This window comes from Vanessa tameamea, chromosome Z (genome assembly GCF_037043105.1).
Source record: "Vanessa tameamea isolate UH-Manoa-2023 chromosome Z, ilVanTame1 primary haplotype, whole genome shotgun sequence".
NCBI classification, from domain to species: Eukaryota; Metazoa; Arthropoda; class Insecta; order Lepidoptera; family Nymphalidae; genus Vanessa; species Vanessa tameamea.
In genome coordinates, this window is record NC_087341.1 from 3,520,193 (window position 1) to 3,541,017 (window position 20,825).

Here is a 20,825-nt window from a genome sequence, read left to right on the forward strand (position 1 = left end):
GTTTGATAATCACCTAGTTATGTTCTTAATTTGTTTATTATAATCCATGAATTTTTATTTTAAAACAAGATTTCCAAAACCAAAGAACTTGTCTTGAATCAACTAACCAAATTCCACCATTTCTTAGATTAAACAAAAATTTGATTCTAAGATATTGTAGAAATTTAATTTAGGTTGAACTGTATAAGGATTCATCCTTAAATCCAATAACGATTCCGAAGCTACTACCTTTTATAATATCTTATACACAAAAAAAATCTTATTTCCTACTTCAAAAGAAAAGTACACATTTAGCTAATATTTTTTTAAATTGTCAAAGTTGTAATGTAGTACAATTAGACTTTAAAGAAACTAAATAATATAAACACTAGATGCTGGATTTTCTAAATGTCACGTTCCTTTTCAATGACATCTCCATGTCTTCTTAAATCTGTTTGATATGAAATTGGTTAATTAAATAATTTATTTATCAAGAATCTTTGAATTAAAAAAATCATATTAATGGACAATTTAAGTGTTCAATAAATCATTAATTAATCTGAACTGGCATTAAATAATGTGATCTTTTCGGGGGAAAAAATTAAAAGAATAGAAGTAATGCACAAGTGCAGCACTTGAGCGAGTCACTTTACAGATTGCAATAATTACTTTTATTATGACATACATATCGCAATGTAAAGCGTCCGCCGTGACTGCACGAGCAATAAAAAACACGGACAGTAACTACACCGTACCAATTTATTTTAGTATTGTCAATTTACCATATCGTCGCCATGATATTCGCAGATAGAACATTTCACGACATAGTTTCTCGATATAATATTGTACGCGCTCAGCGCACCAAACCACACACACAACCATACAACTAAGGTGATCGAATAAATATCCATGAACAAAGAAACAATGATCGTCTGATGTAACATCACTAATTACATGACAGAGCTGTGCGAATTAATTCAATCAATATAATATCACACTATTAGTTTACAATAAAATCATTATAAATCGATACATTTATACATAAAACTGTTCAATCAAATTGTTCCTCCGTATCCACAAAATGAATACCAACAATACTTTGGTAACTTGATTTTAAATTACAGTACAACTACGAAAATGTTATACGATGAAGAATAAATAAATAAAACGGTAAGATGTTTATAGGTAAGAAGTATGAATCGAGTTTTCTTAAACTGAAAACTAAGCACTTACTAATACCTCATAAATGTCTTACTACGATTAACAGAACCTATTGAATCTAAATACAATGACAACAATACAATACTGAGTGAGTAACGTCACTTCAATCTAGTATAAAGACGTGAATATCGTTCTGTTCGTCGTATTCATTTTCTAAAACAACAGTATGCACAGCATACTATCACATTTGCTATGAAAAACCCTACATTTATTCAATGAACCCAACAACGAAACATCTCGCTAATCTAGAGCAGCTACGAAGCCCGGAGTTGAATCACACCACCAGTCAATTTAACTTTCAATATAATAGATTAAATTTTTTTAAATCTAAATATATGTATACAAAATACCGCATACAAAATATAATACAATCACAGATATAAGTACACCGAGATAATTGTAAGATATTGTATAATGCATCAACAATTATATAAATTAAAAAAGAAAATAACACTATCAAAACATTCACTTACACTTACCGCTAAACAATATTTTAATTTAAGTTAAAATTTTGAAAAATACCTTCCATAAACAAATTGACTATTGGTGTTGTGTGTGAATCAAGATGTGTAAAGAAACCGGGCAATAGTGACAAAACTATCACTACATGGCCACTACATGGAGTACTGATACGTAGGCGATCTGACTACATTGTTTCCTGCATTGCAACATGTCAGATGGCAGTGAATCGCCTAGTGGGTGTTGAGGGGGGTTACTTGCCAATCTGCTTAATAAGGAGTTCGGTGCTGAGGGACTTGGGGCGTTCGATGGGTAAGCCTAGAGCGCGGGACCAGATCAGTTGAGCGAGCACGCCGAGAGCACGGGACACGCCGAACATAACGGTGTAGTAGTTCATTTCCTTCAGTCCGTAATACTGTGAAAACACACAGATATAAGTAAAAACATACTTGCATATTCATTACAAAATAATAAATGATTACAATAACTTTTGTACAATTTTGACCTTGAATATATTGGAATAATAAGGAATTAACTATTGTCATTTATGCATTCTATATGTAATAATAATAAGTCAAAAGCTTATAATATTTAGAAACACATTTGTCATTAGTACCAGATCATGTATCCAATAAATAATATTATAGTTTTATTTACCTGTAATAGCACACCAGAGTGAGAGTCTACATTGGGCCAGGGGTTCTTGACCTTGCCGAGCTCGGTTAGGATTGGTGGGACAACCTTGTACACGGCAGCTACCAACTTGAAGAGTGGGTCGTTGGGCAAGTGCTTCAGAGCAAACTCACGTTGGCAAGTGTACCTAGAAGTATCAAAATGAAAATCATTAATAATATCTTTTTATATATTATGATTTAACTATAAGGTTATCATGATATTATTGTTTATATTACTAAACAAATCTTTTTTTAATATAATTTTTCTATATGTTTACCTTGGGTCAGTCTTTCTAAGCACAGCATGACCGTAACCGGGCACAACTTGGCCAGACTTGAGAGTCTTCCAGATGAATTCCTTAAGGCCTTCTTCTGTGAAGTTGTCGCCCACCTGCTTACGGAGTTTCTCCAACCAGACCAACACCTATAAAACAAATAAGTTTAAACTATTGTTTATTGTAACTACAAATTCTAAGACAATCAAAAATCAAAATTTACTCATTCTATAACTATTTTAAAATATCATTAATCGACATTATCAACTACTTTAAAAAACATAATTATTATTGAGTTTGTCCAGCTATAGCAATTCACTCGCATATTTGTCTATAAAAGAATCTTAATTTACGTTAACCGAATGGGATCTACAAACTATTAAAATGGTCCATATATACCTAAACTATATATACCTCACTTATATTACGAAATAATAATACTACCGATTATTCTTAGAAATGTGTACATGCGACTAAACAAACACTCACTGCTCTGTTTGTTGATCTCTTCAAACAATGGCAACATAAAGTGTACTACTTAATCGTCCTTTGTTTTGCAGTCATATAGTATTTTATTTATTGATTTATTTTAATTTCTTAACCAACTGAGTTACCAAAATGTTAGGTATTTTTAATTTTGAGTGATTGAGTGATAAGCTTAGTATTAAAATGTTGTAAAATTCGTATTTCAATTATAATTCCATAACTGTAATATTATTGTTTTTGTTCGTAATCGAATATATAATCTGTTGTTAAGCCCGCCTGGGAAGGTACCACAAACTAATCGCATATTCCACCGCCGAACAGCAATATTTATTGTTGTTCTGTTCCAGTTTTGAGTGAGCAATTGTAATAAGCAAGGCACGAGGAACATAACATCTTCGCAACGTTGCTGGCGCATTGGAGATATAAGGAATTATTAATATTTCATAGGGTGCCAATGTCTATGGGTGGAGGGGGTGGTTATAGTTATCACAATTAAACTAATCTTAAGGCAGCTGTGAAACATTTTGTCTAAATCACTAATACCATCATTAGCTGGCACTAAATAACCACAAACAAGATGAAATCAATAAGCGTTTTATAAGCAAAGAGGGTTAATAACCGACCATACAATGGCGGAATAGTTTTCCGCCTCTAGCAAAATAATTCCTGAGGGTTGGTGTCAAGACGACCGAACGTAAGTAGATTTCATAATGATTGCAAAGTTTGATTACCTCTTGATTGGCGAGTCCGTGAAGAGGTCCAGCAAGACCGTTCAGTCCAGCTGCGAAGGACAGGTAGGGGTCGCTGAGAGCGGAACCCACTAAGTGAGTAGTATGCGCGGACACGTTGCCTCCTTCGTGGTCACTGCAACAATAAATTAGTTTATAATACATATTAAATGTAACAAACATTAAAATACATATTTATTATATTCGGTTCCTATGATAATTATATTTTCAATTTTATTATGATGTTTATTCTTGGTCTTTTATATGAGCATTAAGAAATCGTATCATCAGCAATATAAATGTATTTAGTACAAACATATTAACTTCAAATTATATGTTCTCCAAGTAGGTAGGTATATAAGGGAACATTTGATTCGTCATTGTACGAGATTAAATGTAGTTAATACCGGTTTGTTAAGTATAATCTCTGAGAAGATACTCAGTAATTGATTGAGTTTTACATTCATTAAAAATAAATATGTTCATTGCAATGTACTTCAAAGGTGTCATATAGAATATTCGTGTTAATAATAATATGTAAATTATAATTCATAGTCAGCGAGTTTTACTCTACACTCTATTCCAACCATAAGAGGAGGAGAGCCTAATAAACAACATTTGACAGCAAATTGATATCGAGAGACTTAATCTATGACATTCACTATGGATTTGCGAAAAAATGGCGAACGTCGACGAAACTGTTATCGGAATTTTAAAAGTAAAATTATAGTGGATATAAGTAGTCAAGTGTAATAGTATTGTATTAGAAAAATAAATATATATTAATCGTAATCTCTTAGTAGTTGACAATATAGCTGAGTTATTACCAAATCGCATGAAATACGTAAATTTAAGATTTGGTTATCTTTATTCCTACTTAGATTGGAATAGGCTATAAATATTAATCTATTAATGGTTCCGAAATGAAACTGTACTTATTCACAATATACATTAATTATTATTTTACGATTAATATTCGCAAGAAATCTGAAAAGTTTGTTATATTTGAACGTCACATATATTAATCCTATTTGAAGAAGGATAAGGACTCAAAGGACGAAGCAGGACGTCCAACGATATTTCAACTTCTATCACACTACTTGGCAAATTATTGAATGAGTATGTTTCCCTCGTAAGGGACATTAATCTCAACAATTGTTTTGGTACAGGTACCAGACGAGTTACTATTGGGTATATATATATATATAAAAAGGATTTTTTTTCGTAATGTGTCAATAAATGACTACTTACTAAAGAAATATTTTGATTTGAATTTTCCATTCTTCGACTTCATCCAATTGACACAATCAAGTATTATCATTTCAGGTAAACCAAGACAAACATTAATGGTCATGTACGATAATACATACTATACAATAATATTTGATTTTCAATTGGATTTCCACGCGACTTTTAGCGCTAATGTCATAAAACAATTGTATTTGTATTTATAAAAATGTCCGAATTATTACAATGTTATTTCAATCGTGTATTATCAGTTCGCTCGACAGTTTATCACGTATTCCTAGATTCGTATTCTCAAGTAGACGTACGCATCATGGATTAATTGTTATCGGCCACTTGTCACTGGAAAACTTTTATCGACTTTAACTCGAAGGAAATGTCTTAATCTATCAAAATAGATCATCTTGGACATATACGAGTGTATATCTCCATATCCTACATTTTATAGTCGGTTTAATAAACAACATATACGATATAATTGGACCTGTAGTCTAATATATACAAGTTTAACTGAATTACTATTTATATCATCTTTATTCTCATTTCTCAACTGATTACGACCACGACCGCTATTCTAAAGGTATACGAGCTAATTGGGAAGGAATTAATGACACACAAGTGTGTGTGCGCAATCACAGGTGCACGCAATCCATTATTACATGCTTCCCGAGGCACGGGATTGTAAATACTGTCAATTTTTGGGCTCTGGGCCGGTGCTGAGTCGACGGAAAAATCGAATAACTGTTTGTTGTTTAGATCCCGGGTTTGAACCCTGGGCCTGGTCGTAAGTCGTTTTAGTAATATACTAAAATAACCCCCAAATGTTGTCTTGATTATGTATCAATACTAATTGTCACGGTCATCGTTTGGGTATAATGTCGAGTATCGAGTAAAAAAAACATTCAACTACAACTGCTAGAATAAAATGCAAAAATCAATTTATGTTATATAAGATTACAGCGACCATTAGCTAGTAGACCACAGTGCACATATTATCAGTATTGAATGCGCGTGAGCGATAACGTGTATGCCTATATCTATTTATCAACAAAAAAGATAAACTTCATCTATACTTTAATCTACATTTGTATTATAAGGCTAAAGTATATACATGGTTGAACTACATAATCTTGTATCTATGGGGCCGATTTTAATTTATTTAATAATAAGAATCAGTCAGAATTTATACTAATAGTATGACTACAGCCTCTATATCGAGTTAGGTTCTTCTAAACTTTACGCTACGAGCGTAATCAGCAGAGACAAAAACGTCAAACAATCCTGTGGGTCTTTAGTTGGGACGAAACTTCAGGTCAATCTTGTAATGAGAGAACGGCAAGCTCGTCTCGGTAAGAACCCACTGATCAGAAATAATGTTTAAAGGGTGAGTGAGCCAGTGTACAGGCACTAGGTTTAGGCGATGTAAGGAATATGTAAAATTTCTTACAGCTCCAATGTCTACGAGGTGATCACTTACTAAAAGGTGGCTCATTTGAAAGTCCATCTACTTATATTTAAAGAAATTTAACAATACATTATTCTGATACTATGTAAGAACATGATAATTTACTGAGTTATCAGTTTGGTCTACCGGCATGTATATTCTAAATTTAACGGTATGTTTAATGTATAACTCTTACTGCATGTATGTATTAGTTGTAACTATTATAATATACATTTAAATAAAACTAAAAAGTTACAGCTTGTAAATAAACTGCAGGGCAAAGAACTGCTATTGTTTTGAAGAGAGAATTCGGCAGAGTTCTTAATTTTCCTTCATCGTAGTGCGAAGTGCGAAAGCAAATGAAAACTCATCGGTGCTTACCAAGGTTTGAACCTGCTAACTTCTTACTACGAGGCGATATCTGATATACGAGTATATGTCTCATGTATATAACCGACAAATACTGGGAATAAAAATAAATTCAGAATATTAATATCATATTAGTTTTATCTACGCAATAAAATGAACAGTCGTTCAACATAATATCTGAAACGATTCTCATAACGTACATACTATCTATTTAATCAAGCTATTGTCGTGATTAAAACGATTTTCAGATTATTATCATTGAAAATTACACGAATTACGCGGACGGTTAAGGTATTATTTAACGTTAAAATATCACAATGCGGTTAATGGTGTCGTCGGACACGTGTCTCGTGTTACGCCGTACACAATTTGATATCCAGCTCAAACAATGAATCGCTCTACACAGATATCATTGTTTCTAGTTTTTTTTTTTTAAAACTATTTGATAAGATACTTTGTTATGCTTAAGATTACTTATAGAATTCGTTACGTATACATGTTGTATTGAAAATAATTAGTATTATGGGTTACAGTTCAAAGGATGCGGTCAATATAACTACAGGTACAGGAAAGGTAACATTTTAGTGCTCAAGGTAAGTGGAACATTCGCATCAAAATCCGTTGCATAGTTTTAAATATCTAAGCATATACAGGGACACACAGACAGCGGGAATCGACTTTGTTGTATACTAGTTAGTGATTTAGAGCATATTTAATGACATACGAAACTCACCATAGAACACAAGTGAAATGTTCGATGGGTGACGATGTAAGGGGTGGTTATTATTTCTTAGAGTGCCAATCACTATGGGTGGTACTCACCACTTACCATCAGATGGTCCGTTTACTACCTATCTGATGTAAATTAAAAAATATATATCAGGTAAAGCTGATAAACTATATTGAGAACTGATTAAAAAAATTGAATGAAACTCGCATCGTGATAAGATTATACATATGTTATTAGAGCCTAGCTGACATAAAATATTATTTGTTGTGAAAGGTAAATCCAAAGGCTATACTTTAGTAATATACGAACAAACTCACACAACGAACCCCACTCACAACATAAAAAAAAATTTAGGTACAATTTAATTCACCGTTTAAATTATAAAGAAATATCGTTTCAAAGATGTCTCGAGGTCATATCACTTGCAATATCGCAAAGCAAAGCGACAAAATTGTGCGAACAATTCAATTTAGCATCAATGGACAATCAAAGAACATACAATACGGTCAGACGATGTCTTTATAAGTGAAATATCGCCCCTCGTTAGAAAACTGTTGAATATATCACGCTGGCAAAATTTATTGAGTGTAGGTTATACTTTTTGCGATAAACAAAATAATCTATTATGAATTCTATATTTAAAAATGAATATTTATAAAACTTTCTCTTTTATGCTGTAATCAATTGTGTTACAAAATATATATCTTTTATTGCACAATGAAATGCATCGTAAAATCCTAACCGTATCACACATTTGCAAATGTTTTTTTTTCTATATGTACACACGCACACAAGCGTAAAAACAGATGGAAGCCGTGACGATTTTTTTATTAAGATAGATGACGGCTGGGAAGCGTAAGACGTTAAAAATTGCAGAGAATTTATGCATAAAAAGGCTGAGGAAATAATGAGCATAGCAATTCGCATACAGCAGGGAAATTACACACAGCATGCAACGAGCGACACGTTATGGAAAAACCAGTGCACACATTAGCAACAACCAATAAATAATATTTCACGACATAAACGATATTATTTTCGCAGGGCATTATATTTTTATTAACTTTCAAATTACCGGTTATAACCGGATCAGTATTTTCTAGTCGTATATGTATTTGTAACATTGTCATCAGTTTAGATGAAGCGTGTGTGTATAGCAATTCATGTTTTTAATTTATTCTTAATGCATAGCGAACGATAAACTTATAAAGATGCATAATAATTATAACTAAAGATCGCATATTACATAATCCGCATGCAATTAGTTACTGATTCATACGTATTGTATGTCTTTGGAAATATATATAAATAAATTACAAAAATTTACTCGATTAATGCTCAGCTGTCGATACGCCGTTTTATATAAGGACACATTCCAATTATTTTTTTTAAGCACGTCACAGAGTATTAGAGTAAAGTTTTATGAATTTGTATAATAATTACTTATCTTTACGAAAGTATTTACTATACTAGCAAATACAACTATTATTAATGAATTAGGTTGACACGTTAACATAATTTTATGGCGGGAAGTAGTCGCCATATTATTGTGAAATATATTTAATGTTAAGACATTATTGAGTTATTCGTAGCAATATTGTTACATTCTTTTTATATCACTTGTGTAAATGTTATATAAAAAAAATTATACCTAAACAACGAACTGGAATGAAATATACTTATAGTATTGGATATTTTATCGTATTATCATTTCAATTGAATCTTATAAACTGTTTCATAGTAAATAATTCAGTTAACGTAATAGACATACTTTCGTACAGAGTATATTTAATAATATATATATAATATTTTTATAAATATTGTTCGTATAAATACAAAGATGTTTAATTCAAAGGCAATATTAGGCTATTCTTCGTCCGATTCGTCTCATCTCTCTTTACAATCCTTTAACATTTTGGTGTTTTTAAGCTGATTTGTAAACGGAATCCTAAAAACTGTGATACTCGTACTTGTATCGTTTTGAATTAAATTAACTGAGAACACGCAAAGCACGAACAAACGTTTCATTACAATCATTATCTACAGCTCGAGGCTCGGTGACGTCACTCACCTATCTTTAAACGTCTAAACGTCTAACGCGACAAATACGAAGCACTAAATTGAAGGAAAATATCCATAAAACAAATTGAGATAGCAGTGCGCTGAAGTTGTTATATTTAATATTGTCCTTATTTATTACTTCACCGAAAACGGAAAAACCCGCGATAATACTATAAACAGGAGATCTCGTCGTAAGAATATATAAAATCCGATAAATAGTTATCAATTTACATAATACTTTTTTCATTTATTAAAAGTCAGAAATGGGACCCCTCGTCATACCGAAACACGTCGAGCAATATTCGATAAACAAAGTAAGTGGAACCGGAACACTCAATATTATATCAACACTTACGACCCATTTTGCAATAAAATTAACGACACAAAATCAAAATTGACTTTTGCAAAACTATTGTTATTTGCCACAACCTTTACCTTAAATAATAAATTATAAAGGCAAACAATATTATTAAATCATATAATAAATTACTTGCTATCCCTTTTTAGTCGCGTACATGAGAATGAGCAAGCGATATTTCAATTGGCACCATTATCGAAAAACACTTACATGTTAATCGATTTGCGATAAATTGACACTAGCAGATTTTTAAATCTTTAATAAAACCGTGCAGCTAAAACTACAGAGCCTAGAAGGGTGAAATTTGAAATATATTATTTTATTTCATAACGTCATTATCTGCTAAAAAAAAGGGATTTTATAAAATAACTTTTAGTGCGGTAATGCCCCCCCTATTAACGCACTAAAAGTTTCAGTAAAAACTTCGTATGTATTTAACTTGGATTAATAGTTCAAAAGTTTTTCAAAACATAAAACTAATTTAAATAATTACAATTATAATATAAAAAATATACTTAAATAATATAAACTAATTTGGTGTTTCTAATTTGGCAATCGTATAACGCACACTAATATATCTTGTAAGCACTCCACTCAATAGTTATACGTATATACGTTTAACGTTAAATAATTAACTGACGTTATGAGGTCATAAAATTATGATAACAACTGTCTGTCTGTCCATGGGCTGCACATACATGTATAGAGGAAATCATTTTATCGATATTAATGAACGTTTAAAATCTAGCTCATCATGTTTATCATCTTTATCTTGGAAATTAAAGCATAATATTCGAAGGAGATAAGTAGGCAACACAAAGTACTAAACTTAAAATATTTATAAATCGATAAAATATAAACATTATTGGCTATGACCTCTCTACTAAAGGAGATGGCGTGTAACTTATTCCAGTATATCAGTCAAAGTATATTCGAAAATTAATGTCGAAACGATCTTGTATATCACTTTCGTCTAAATTATTTAATTCGATACATTAATACGCTTGCCTAGAAGATGCCTATTCACACTAGACTTGAAGGTTAATCTAGACGTCAGCGGTGCATATCAGATATCTTTAGATACAGAAGAGCACTTTTTCATTTTACTACTTTAATTTTTACTTCCAAAGTTCATATATAATCTTCGCTGACATTCAAAACGTAATTTTTCCGCGAAACCATAGTGAATATCATAGACTATTCAACACACCGACCAATGATATCGTATCAATTCAATATCAAATTAGTTTATTTTGCTTTACTATTGTTGTGGTTAAAATATTCTTGAGTACCAATAAATATACTAAATATTGACTTCAAACCAACTTGGATTCGACGCGTTATTGAAAATAATGAAATAAATAGAAATATATTGAAGTGAACGAACGTTGATTGAAAGACATTATATATTAAATTATCGGAGAACCAATACAACAGTCCCAGACTTGTCATCACCAAACCCTTACTCCTGCACTGTGATAAGACTAACTGAAGGTTGACGATAATTTACTTTAATTACCTGTGGATGGTGAGGTACAATCTCATCAGCTCGGTGAACTGGGGGTCGTCGAAACCGAGCATGGTGCAGTAATTGGCAGACCAATCCTTGTTGTCGTCAATTGCTCCGATACCCTTGCCATCACGATATGTATTCCTGTAGATCGTGGCAGCAATCACTGGCAGCTTGGCAATCAGGTTCATCGAGTCCTCATATACGTACTACGAAACAAATTAATCATTATTTAACATTTTCAAGGTTATATTACTTGGAATCGTGGAATTGTTTTCATTATAGTATCTATATAATTATATTTGAATTACTAGAAAATTAGCATAATGACTGAGTAATGATGCCGCCGACTGTACTCAGTGGTACATTTGATCTCTTTTAATAAGTTCGAATATCTAAGGTGAAATGCTTAATGGGTAATGTTTTTGTTCATATTTATTCATAACTAAGATAATCCTTCATATAAATTAACATTTTTTTGCATTAAACTAGACCGTAGTATTTTTGTGACGTTATATACTTCAAATTTTTCACAATAAATCCTAAAAAGTAACAATAACTTGCAAACTGTTTTTTATAAAGATACAAAGTCAAACAAAATAAGTTACGATTCGTGTTTAAAACAAAGTTTTATTTGAATTAACTTCCTTTAACAAGTTTCATGGTCACTTTCATGGCCAACAGGTATTAAGTAACTTCTTTTTGAATTGTATAATTGTGTGTAAAATGTTTAACTTTTTATGACAAAAATCATAGATTTACAATACGCAGAAAAAAAGTAATTAGAAGAAATTGCGTCAACGTATGTATTTGACATTAATTTAAAACTGACCTCCCAGTATTTGGACTTGTGTACACCCTCGGAATAGGCCTGTGCGAACTTGGACTCGCTATTGAGTGCCGTCACTGCCGCAGAGAACTGGGACATCGGGTGCAATTTGCTGGGCATGTTGTTCAGCATCGTCACAACGTGAGCGGGGAGTTCAGCCCTGGACACAGACACATGTCACGTGAAAACTCAGCAGAATCAAACATATACCATATATCATATATTATGCTTTAAAAACGTTAAATGTTTAAATAAAATGAGGTCCCTAGTACAAGGATACGTCAATGGATACGTCAAGGCCGAATAGTCGGTATCATGAACTTATGTATGATGACCATAGTTTTTTTAAATTTAGCAAGGACAATCTATCATGTAACAAATATAAACCACTTCTTGCATTGTCAATGCAACGAGTGGTTTAACCATAGGATCTATGTTATATCCCTTGTATTTTATTACACTAGTTAACTGAGTAAAACTTCGAATTTCATTTCAGAGGTAGAATAACTATAGTCTTATACTTGTTTAGTGGAATGTACTTGGTGAGCATCCCATTCGTAAACTGTGACCTCTTACAAACCAAGAACGGGTTAACTAGATTTTTAAAACTAAAATCATTTGATGTAACTGAAGAACGTACTTGTAATGCATAGCATGTTTTTCAAACACAGTTTAAATTAATTATTTTATGAGTTGTGATGAAAAATATGTATTATTTTATTGAAAATTTAGTATTTTATTAATTTGAAGTAGTTTTTTCTGCACTATACAAATGTTTCGAAACAGTACTCTGACGCACGGGATGTGCGTCAGAGTACTGGAATAGGAGTACTATAAATTGTTATTATATTTGCCCCTTCCATACCTACCAACATATAAAATATAATTAAATTATTATTTACATACCTCTGTGCCCATTCTTTGGATAAAGCTTTGACTTGCGCTTCGGTGGGTATCTCACCGGTCACAAGGAGCCAGAAAAGACCTTCGGGAAGAGGTTCCTCTCCCCCTTTAGCCTTGGGCAGTTGTTGCTGGCATTCGGGGATCGAGAGACCACGGAATCGGATACCTTCTTCGGGATCCAACACTGACGTCTCCCATACTAATCCTTTGATGCCGCGCATACCACCGTACATCTAAATAATAAGATTATTTGGTTTTATTACTAAAATTCGAAATATAAACCTAATTGTCACTGAAATAGGGTCAATAATATTTAAACAAGTAACAGAAGAGCTCAGACGGATAAAAACTGTTTTTCTTCGTTAAATAATTTTCCTTATACATAATTATGTAATTGGGACGCTTAAAGGTCATACAATTGCACGACAATTCTACAATGACATTGTCTCTAAATAACATAGGTATCAGCGAATTACGAGTTAATTTATCTATACATACAATAAAATTGGAGTGTCTGTTTGTAATATTAAAATAACCGCTTTTGACTAAATGCATATGTATGTTATACACGGTACAGATATCGAAATAACATTTTTTTTCAATTTTGGCTATCTGTCTGTCTGTTTGTTCCGGCTAATCTCTGTAACGGCTGGGCCGATTTTGACGGGACTTTCACTGGCAGATAGTTGATGTAATAAGGAGGAACTTAGGCTACAACAATAACATTTTTGTCACATTCAAACGCGCACGTAGTCGCAGGCAGGTAGTAAAAAATATATATATAACCATACAAAAATATAAAGGATTTTTATTAATAAACTGATCTGTGTCTATTATTACACTTTCTATACTGTAGTAACTTCGAACGAAACTTTTGAATTTTTACGAAATAAATCTTGTGACACCTTCATGATTAAACTTCGGACATGGCGACAATTAACAAGTAGTTACCAGCGTGGGAAAAATTATAGTGCACTAACACAGTAACACTCCAAAGGGATCGCAATTCAACACGACCATTAATAGGCACGGGACTTCCCAACTACGAAACTTCATTGAGAATAACTTGACGACTTAATTACCTTTTAGCAGCTCAACGCTGAATTTGAAACCAGGACCTCAACATATACCAGTCGCTGGCTAGTTGCCAGACGGATGACTAAGTTAATGACTCACCATGTCAACTGTGACTTCTCCAACTTTGGTGGCTCCATGTTTCTTACGGAATTCACGGATCTTTTCCTGCTCCTTGGGAATTTTCTCTTGGAGTATGTTCTTTAGGTTGGTCTGCTCTGCGCTCAAATTTCGCAGCAGAATCGATGCCGTTGGACATACTTTCTATAAACAAAAATAAAACTTGTCATTTATTACTCAGATTAAATTTAGTTGAATTAATCTTTAATAAAATATTAATTTGTAGGTAAAACTCTGTACGCGAAATACCTATTTAGTACACATGAATGGCAAGAAGCAAAATAATTTATACTCGGGGGGGTTTTTTTCAAGAGAAAGTTAGTACTAGCCACACAGGGTTTTTCCTATCTATGACGCATACTCAATACTTAAGAAATACAAGTTTAATCAAAGTATTGATATTGCGTAACATATACAGCTTATAAATTATAAACATTTAAATCTCTTTTTCTAACACTAGCGCTGCCCCGGCTTCATTTGGGTACATTTTATTACCGAGAAAAATAATATGTTATCGATATAATTTGTATCCCATAGTACTCATAGATATTGAATACTATAGCGTTCTTCCAGTGTTTTATTAAAAGTGGATGATTTGTTTCGCACATTACCCCTTACATAAAAAACCTACATTTTTATCATTTTATATAAGAGATGATTCAACATTCCAAAGAAGACAGACTTTTTTGACATTTTATGGTAAAGGTGAGATGTATAATAAAATAAAATAACAGTCAAATAAAGAAAAAAAAAATCAACGAACATTAACTATAATGGAAAATCTTACTTGAAAGGAAAGCGTGATCAAAAAGTAGGTAGAGATATCAAAAGTGCTATTCTGTAAAAACTAACGCTATTTTAAATTTGCATATACATACTTAAAAAATTATGATTAATTAATGATTTACACACTCAGACATTACAATATCACGTTCATCGATTGGTTTCGACTAGGCTCTTACAGAATAGTTTCACTGATGGCATTATTAGTTGAAAGTCAAATGAAATGTCAACGACAATTCAATAAAACAATCGCTGTACCCATGACGATGTTTAATCAATGCTGATCTCGGGTCAGGCTGGGGCAGAGTTTAATGTTATTGACGTAACTGTACCCTATACCGGCTGTCTTGCTTTGATTAATCAATACGAATTACATCAACGACTACTAATATTTAAAGAGAAATTGACGAAAGAAAAATTATTTGATGATGATCTAGATCTATACTAATATTACATATGCGATAGTAACTCTGTCTGTCGCTCTTTCACGGTCAAACTACTGAACTGAATTTGATGAAACTTTTTATGCATAACATCTAACAACTCTTAAAACGCGAACGAAGCCGCGGTTTCTACAGCAACTAGTGACATATATTTATATATTGATGATGATTGATCTTTGTGTATCAATCACGTGAAAACTACTGAACGTATCTGTGTGAGTATATTGCCATACGACGCGGAATCGTCCGTGGTCGGTTTATAGGCTATTTATTTTTTGTATTCCGTTGTCCTTTTCCCCACTTTTTAGTTACTAGTCGTAGTTACTACATAATTTCAAGTTATTTGTCTTATATTATTACTCAAATTCAACTAAGCATCTGGAACTATTTAAAATATGTACAAAGTACGTATGACGTGGATATTAAAATCCGGACAATTCAATGCGATAATCATAACAGGTCGTGCGTTATTCCGATAAAAACCAGTATATTAGTCATCTACGCGCTCCGATGAGGTCAAAAATTTATTCGAAGGCTGAATAAAAGATAAAACATAATTTCAACGTAAAATAATAGAATAATGTGTAACCTAATTCAAATATTATACAAGGTAACGAGTAAGCAAGATTTCTCAAAGTAGGACATACGACGTATCGCGCCTGTACTAATGATTCTAACGAGTTGTTAAAAAAAAGAATACTACAAAGGTTTCAAGTAGAGTTTATATGTTAGGTAGTCACCAATTATAATAATATTAATGTTCTGAATAAACACACGAACACTTCGCAAAAACCGACGAAATCGTCAAAAACAAAACGTGTTTTTTAACTTTAATTCAAGTATATTATACTAAATGCAAATTTAATTAGTTTTTATATTACTTATCGCGGAATTTGAAACGCCTTCATTGTAATAAAAAGAGGTCATGGCGCAGACGCGGTGGATAGGGAAACGTTATCTTCAAGTGGTAAAAAACCGATTCACCAAAATAAATTTCCTCGAGGAAACTATGTTCTCGTTCAAAAAACCCTTTAACAAGGTCAATCACGAGGAAATTTATTAAATTGTCCGGCATGCTTACGTTGTTAACCTTAGCTTATATTGTTTTGTACATTTTTACTCGTCAAATATATTATTGTTTTAATAGATAGCGTTTGAGATACTTTCGAATAAATATAAGGAGGTAATATAAGTATAAACTTTAGCATTCTATGAAATATAAAGTATACCCAGTGTCGTCAATGCGCCGCCTATCTAAGATGAGTAGATTATTATAGATTATATTAGTATATTAAAGTCTATTTACTCATTTCGTGCCGAGATATTGCACTAATATATGGGCTTGCAATTGCGTTCCAAACGCGAACCTTAATCGGTCATTATGGGTTCAACCACCACCGAATTTTATGAATGCTCTAATCCAAATTAGAGCTCTAAACTTTCTCTTCAAAAGGAGAGGAGGACCAGCAGAACATTTATTGGCTGTGATGACTTTTAAATTTGGTTTAGCGGTGGAATATGAGGTAATATACAAACACCTACGAAGTCTTATACAAATTCAAATAACTAAATAAATACATATTACTCCGCCGTTTATAAACTACGTTAAATCTAGTCTATCATCATTTTAATATCTTTTCAATGTCATCTCGTATCTATTCTGATAAAAAAAGAATTTGGAGAGTTACTATACAAACAATTATGTAATCTACATACAAATTGAAGACACTCTTCACATTTGAAATGCGAACTAGCAAAATATTCCTTTATAAAACACCTACCTATTTATACGTCGTTGGACATAAATACGTAATAATTTCTGTCATTTATATCTGTATGATATGCAAATGCTACTTGCAAAATTAAAAGTCCAAATTCAATGAAAATTTAACTTATTGGTATTTTTAATTTTTTACAAGTTTTTGTTGGTATGACATATTACTTAATAAAGATCACACAGTCCAAGGGAGAGTCAGATCTGTGAAAACTTTCGTCTAATTTTTTTTCTCTCGCTCCACAAAGATGGGCCGTTACCTCTGTTGTCTTGAAAAAATATAACTCAATGTCGGTCTTTCATAATATGACTTGAAAGAAAATATATCCATTTTAATTATTTACAGTCTCAAGAGTTTCATATTTCTGCTAAAAATCCTATCAGCACCTCGACTACTTGGATTATGTAAAGGTGAAATAAATCTATAATGCAAACGATGTCGTGGATAATTAAGAAACAATCATTTTGTACGTCACGTAGTTTATTTGTATAAAAATATTTTGAAATGATGTTGGACAGAACTATTGCTTAAGGCCTGCCCGCCCATCGTAAACAGAATATGAATAGACATAAAAGAATCGGCTTCAGCAGTGTATAGTATATATAATATATACGCTAATAGCTCTAAAATAAAACGCAAATAAAATATAAGAAACGGTAATCTTACTACTACAATTCAGAACGTTTATCGCCTGTACGGTACCTAACAGTGCGTACCAAGTGATGTCATAATAGCTTCGGACAAATTTTGCGCCAAAATATTACGAACGACATTGAAACAAGAATAACCTTCAGCGGCATTGCGTAACCGAGCGCGGATAATCGTGAAAACACTTGCGTGATTTGCTTCGTGTTCGTATCGTTTATGCGAGGAAGCCACATGGTCAAATTATCTTACTGACTCAATACTGTGACAGAACGTATCAAATCGCAAGAAGCCATTTTCATAGTTCATTGTATTTAAAACAAAATGTCAATGACATTAAGAGAATTAATTTTGGACACGCTGTAGGTTTTGCCAGGTCGGTATTCGTTACGTAATTTATCAGCTGAGAAACTTTTGAATTTGTAGTGCTTTACTATTTTTAGACGTTCTACGAGCCTATAAAAGCGTTACTCTATTGAATATGATCAAGCGTTACCAGAATATTCTAAATGATAAGATATAATATGATAACAAATTGTAAGTGAATTCAATGTCAACCTATCACGTGCATGTAATTTGTAAAAGATAATAAAGAACCCTTGCCTTTATTATATAAGAATAATTCATTATCGCACTGTAGAGAATTATTTAATACTGAGTTACATTATGTATAGGATAATATGCTTTATCGGTAGCAAATATGCAAAAAAACTAATCAATTTGTATAATTATACAAGTGTAGCAACATATTGCCTTATAAATATGGTTTAATACAGCTAGCAGCAATTGAAATAACCATTCTTTTGAACATTATTGGTTCACGTGTTTTCGCCTTTATTGCAGATTGCAGCCAGCTAAAGTATGTCTTGTACTAAGTGTCTTTAAAGGTTTCGTTGGAATTAGTACAGCCTTATGAAGCCATAGATCTATGGACGACCCTGAAATAACGAGTCGACGACTCACATGTTCTTAACGAGATTTCGTTCGCTAACTGGCGCCAAGATTCTTTGACATAATAATTACGAAATAAGTTTGTTTCGAAGTATTTTTACTTTTTTGTTTTACGACAATGGCGACTTTGCATTACCTAGATAAAGGTTAAATTATATTTAACAGAGCTAACTATATTTTTACGTATTTTTTTACTACACTTTCTAAATAACGCTAAAACCATGTAAGCACGTGCTCAAACTCGGAGCTAACTAAATGAAGTTATCTGAAGAGGGACATTAAAGACACGGTGAAAGTCATAACAATCCAATTTAATTTTAAAGCAGTCTTACTCTTACTTTTAAAGAAGTTTTCTTTACAAATTCCCTGATATAAAATATTTAGTTTCGTTAACGGATTGCCTGTTTGCAAACATTGCGGGTAAAACAGAGATTCTCTTATTCTCAACTGAACACTGTTGCAACGCGCGACAGGACAACCGAAATACCGTTACGACCGACATTACGGACCATTGAAAGTGCCAGCAGAAATTATTTTATTTTTATCTATAGTATTCAGCGATGTAGATTAATTAATACATTGGAACATCAATCTTCGTATCATTTTACTTTCCTCTTTTAAATCAAATACATACGCCCCATATTTTGTTTAAGTATTATTCATTTTATTCATTATTCACGATAAAATCTATTTGTACATACCAAATTATACAATTAACGTTATAAAAATTATCGGAGAGAGTGACCAGCACTTTTAAATATTGTATGTACAACGTTAAAAGTTACTTATTACTAGGTATTCGTTATTTTTAGTAAACGATAAAGTAAGCATGAAATTAATATATCAAATGGCGCCAATATAACTTAAAGAAAGAGAATAGTTTATAAATGATACACGACAAACGAAAACTTCAAGTCCTAATTACATTACTATTATTGTTATATAATCTATCTAAATAAAATTGGATTAGCCTCTTCGCATTATAACCGCGGTTATAATCAATTCGAAATTTAGAACTATGGTAAAATATGGGATAACTACTTTTTTTTTCTATAATAATATAAAACAATGGCACAGCTTAAACATAATTTTTTATGCTTAATCGAGTTTCTCATTTATTACAGGAACCATTAAATATTTTCGATATATTTATTTTCTATGATTGGCGGCATGCGGCTACCGTATTAATTCAAAGATGAGAAATATGAATTCGATGTATAAAAATTAGCTTTTCGTTAACAATATGAAGCAGTAAATTATCGCTTAAACATTAACTAATTACAAGCTAAATCCGAAAATAGTTTTATTCACATTACATAACTTCAAATTCAAAATGTGGCAAAGAAGGTTATGTATAAAACTTGCGTACAAAGTTATATAAATTCGTATCTGTTCAATATAATTTATTAGTCAACAAAAAATTACCTGTATTTCAATTAATTTTGTAGATGTGATCCTGAATAAAGCCATTTTAAAACCCACCGAGCGCTAACCAACACACAACCAAGGTACACCTCGCTATTGATCGTATTCGCGAGTGGAAACTTTGAATTTTGAAAGGTTGGCTGACTTGACTTGTTATATGACCAGTGGCGCTAAAATGTTACTGCCGCTTGGCTACTACAGATGGCGTGGTTTTATATTTAACCGATAATTTAAAATTTTATTTTTAAATTAATTTTCAAACAACTATCTTTTTCGCACTTACAATGTATTACTTACTTATGAGGAAAGGCTTTAAAATATTCTATTTCGTTATTAAC

The 20,825-nt window shown here is 32.1% G+C and overlaps 1 protein-coding gene across 1 annotated transcript; it reads right to left on the reverse strand.

Moving 5' to 3' along the window:
• Positions 1-719: 719 nt before the first annotated feature.
• LOC113403884 (probable citrate synthase 2, mitochondrial) lies at positions 720-20,681 on the reverse strand. The gene is made up of 9 exons (XM_026644512.2): positions 20,488-20,681; positions 14,448-14,609; positions 13,275-13,504; positions 12,372-12,528; positions 11,549-11,748; positions 3,826-3,958; positions 2,612-2,757; positions 2,317-2,479; positions 720-2,074 (listed from the first exon to the last, which is right to left on the reverse strand). Exons 1-9 carry the CDS (start codon positions 20,530-20,532, stop codon positions 1,913-1,915), a joined length of 1,398 nt encoding a protein of 465 aa, XP_026500297.1. The 5' UTR covers positions 20,533-20,681; the 3' UTR covers positions 720-1,912.
• Between the last annotated feature and the right edge of the window lie 144 nt (positions 20,682-20,825).

Bases quoted from the DNA above. Each gene is read 5' to 3' on its own strand.
- LOC113403884 (XM_026644512.2), bottom strand. From the start codon at position 20,532: ATGGCTTTATTCAGGATCACATCTACAAAATTAATTGAAATACAG. The intron at 11,749-12,371 runs GTCAGTTTTAAA...TTTGTTTCGTAG, and splicing joins ACAAGTCCAAATACTGGGAG to TACGTATATGAGGACTCGAT. The intron at 2,480-2,611 runs GTAAACATATAG...TGATACTTCTAG, and splicing joins CTTAGAAAGACTGACCCAAG to GTACACTTGCCAACGTGAGT.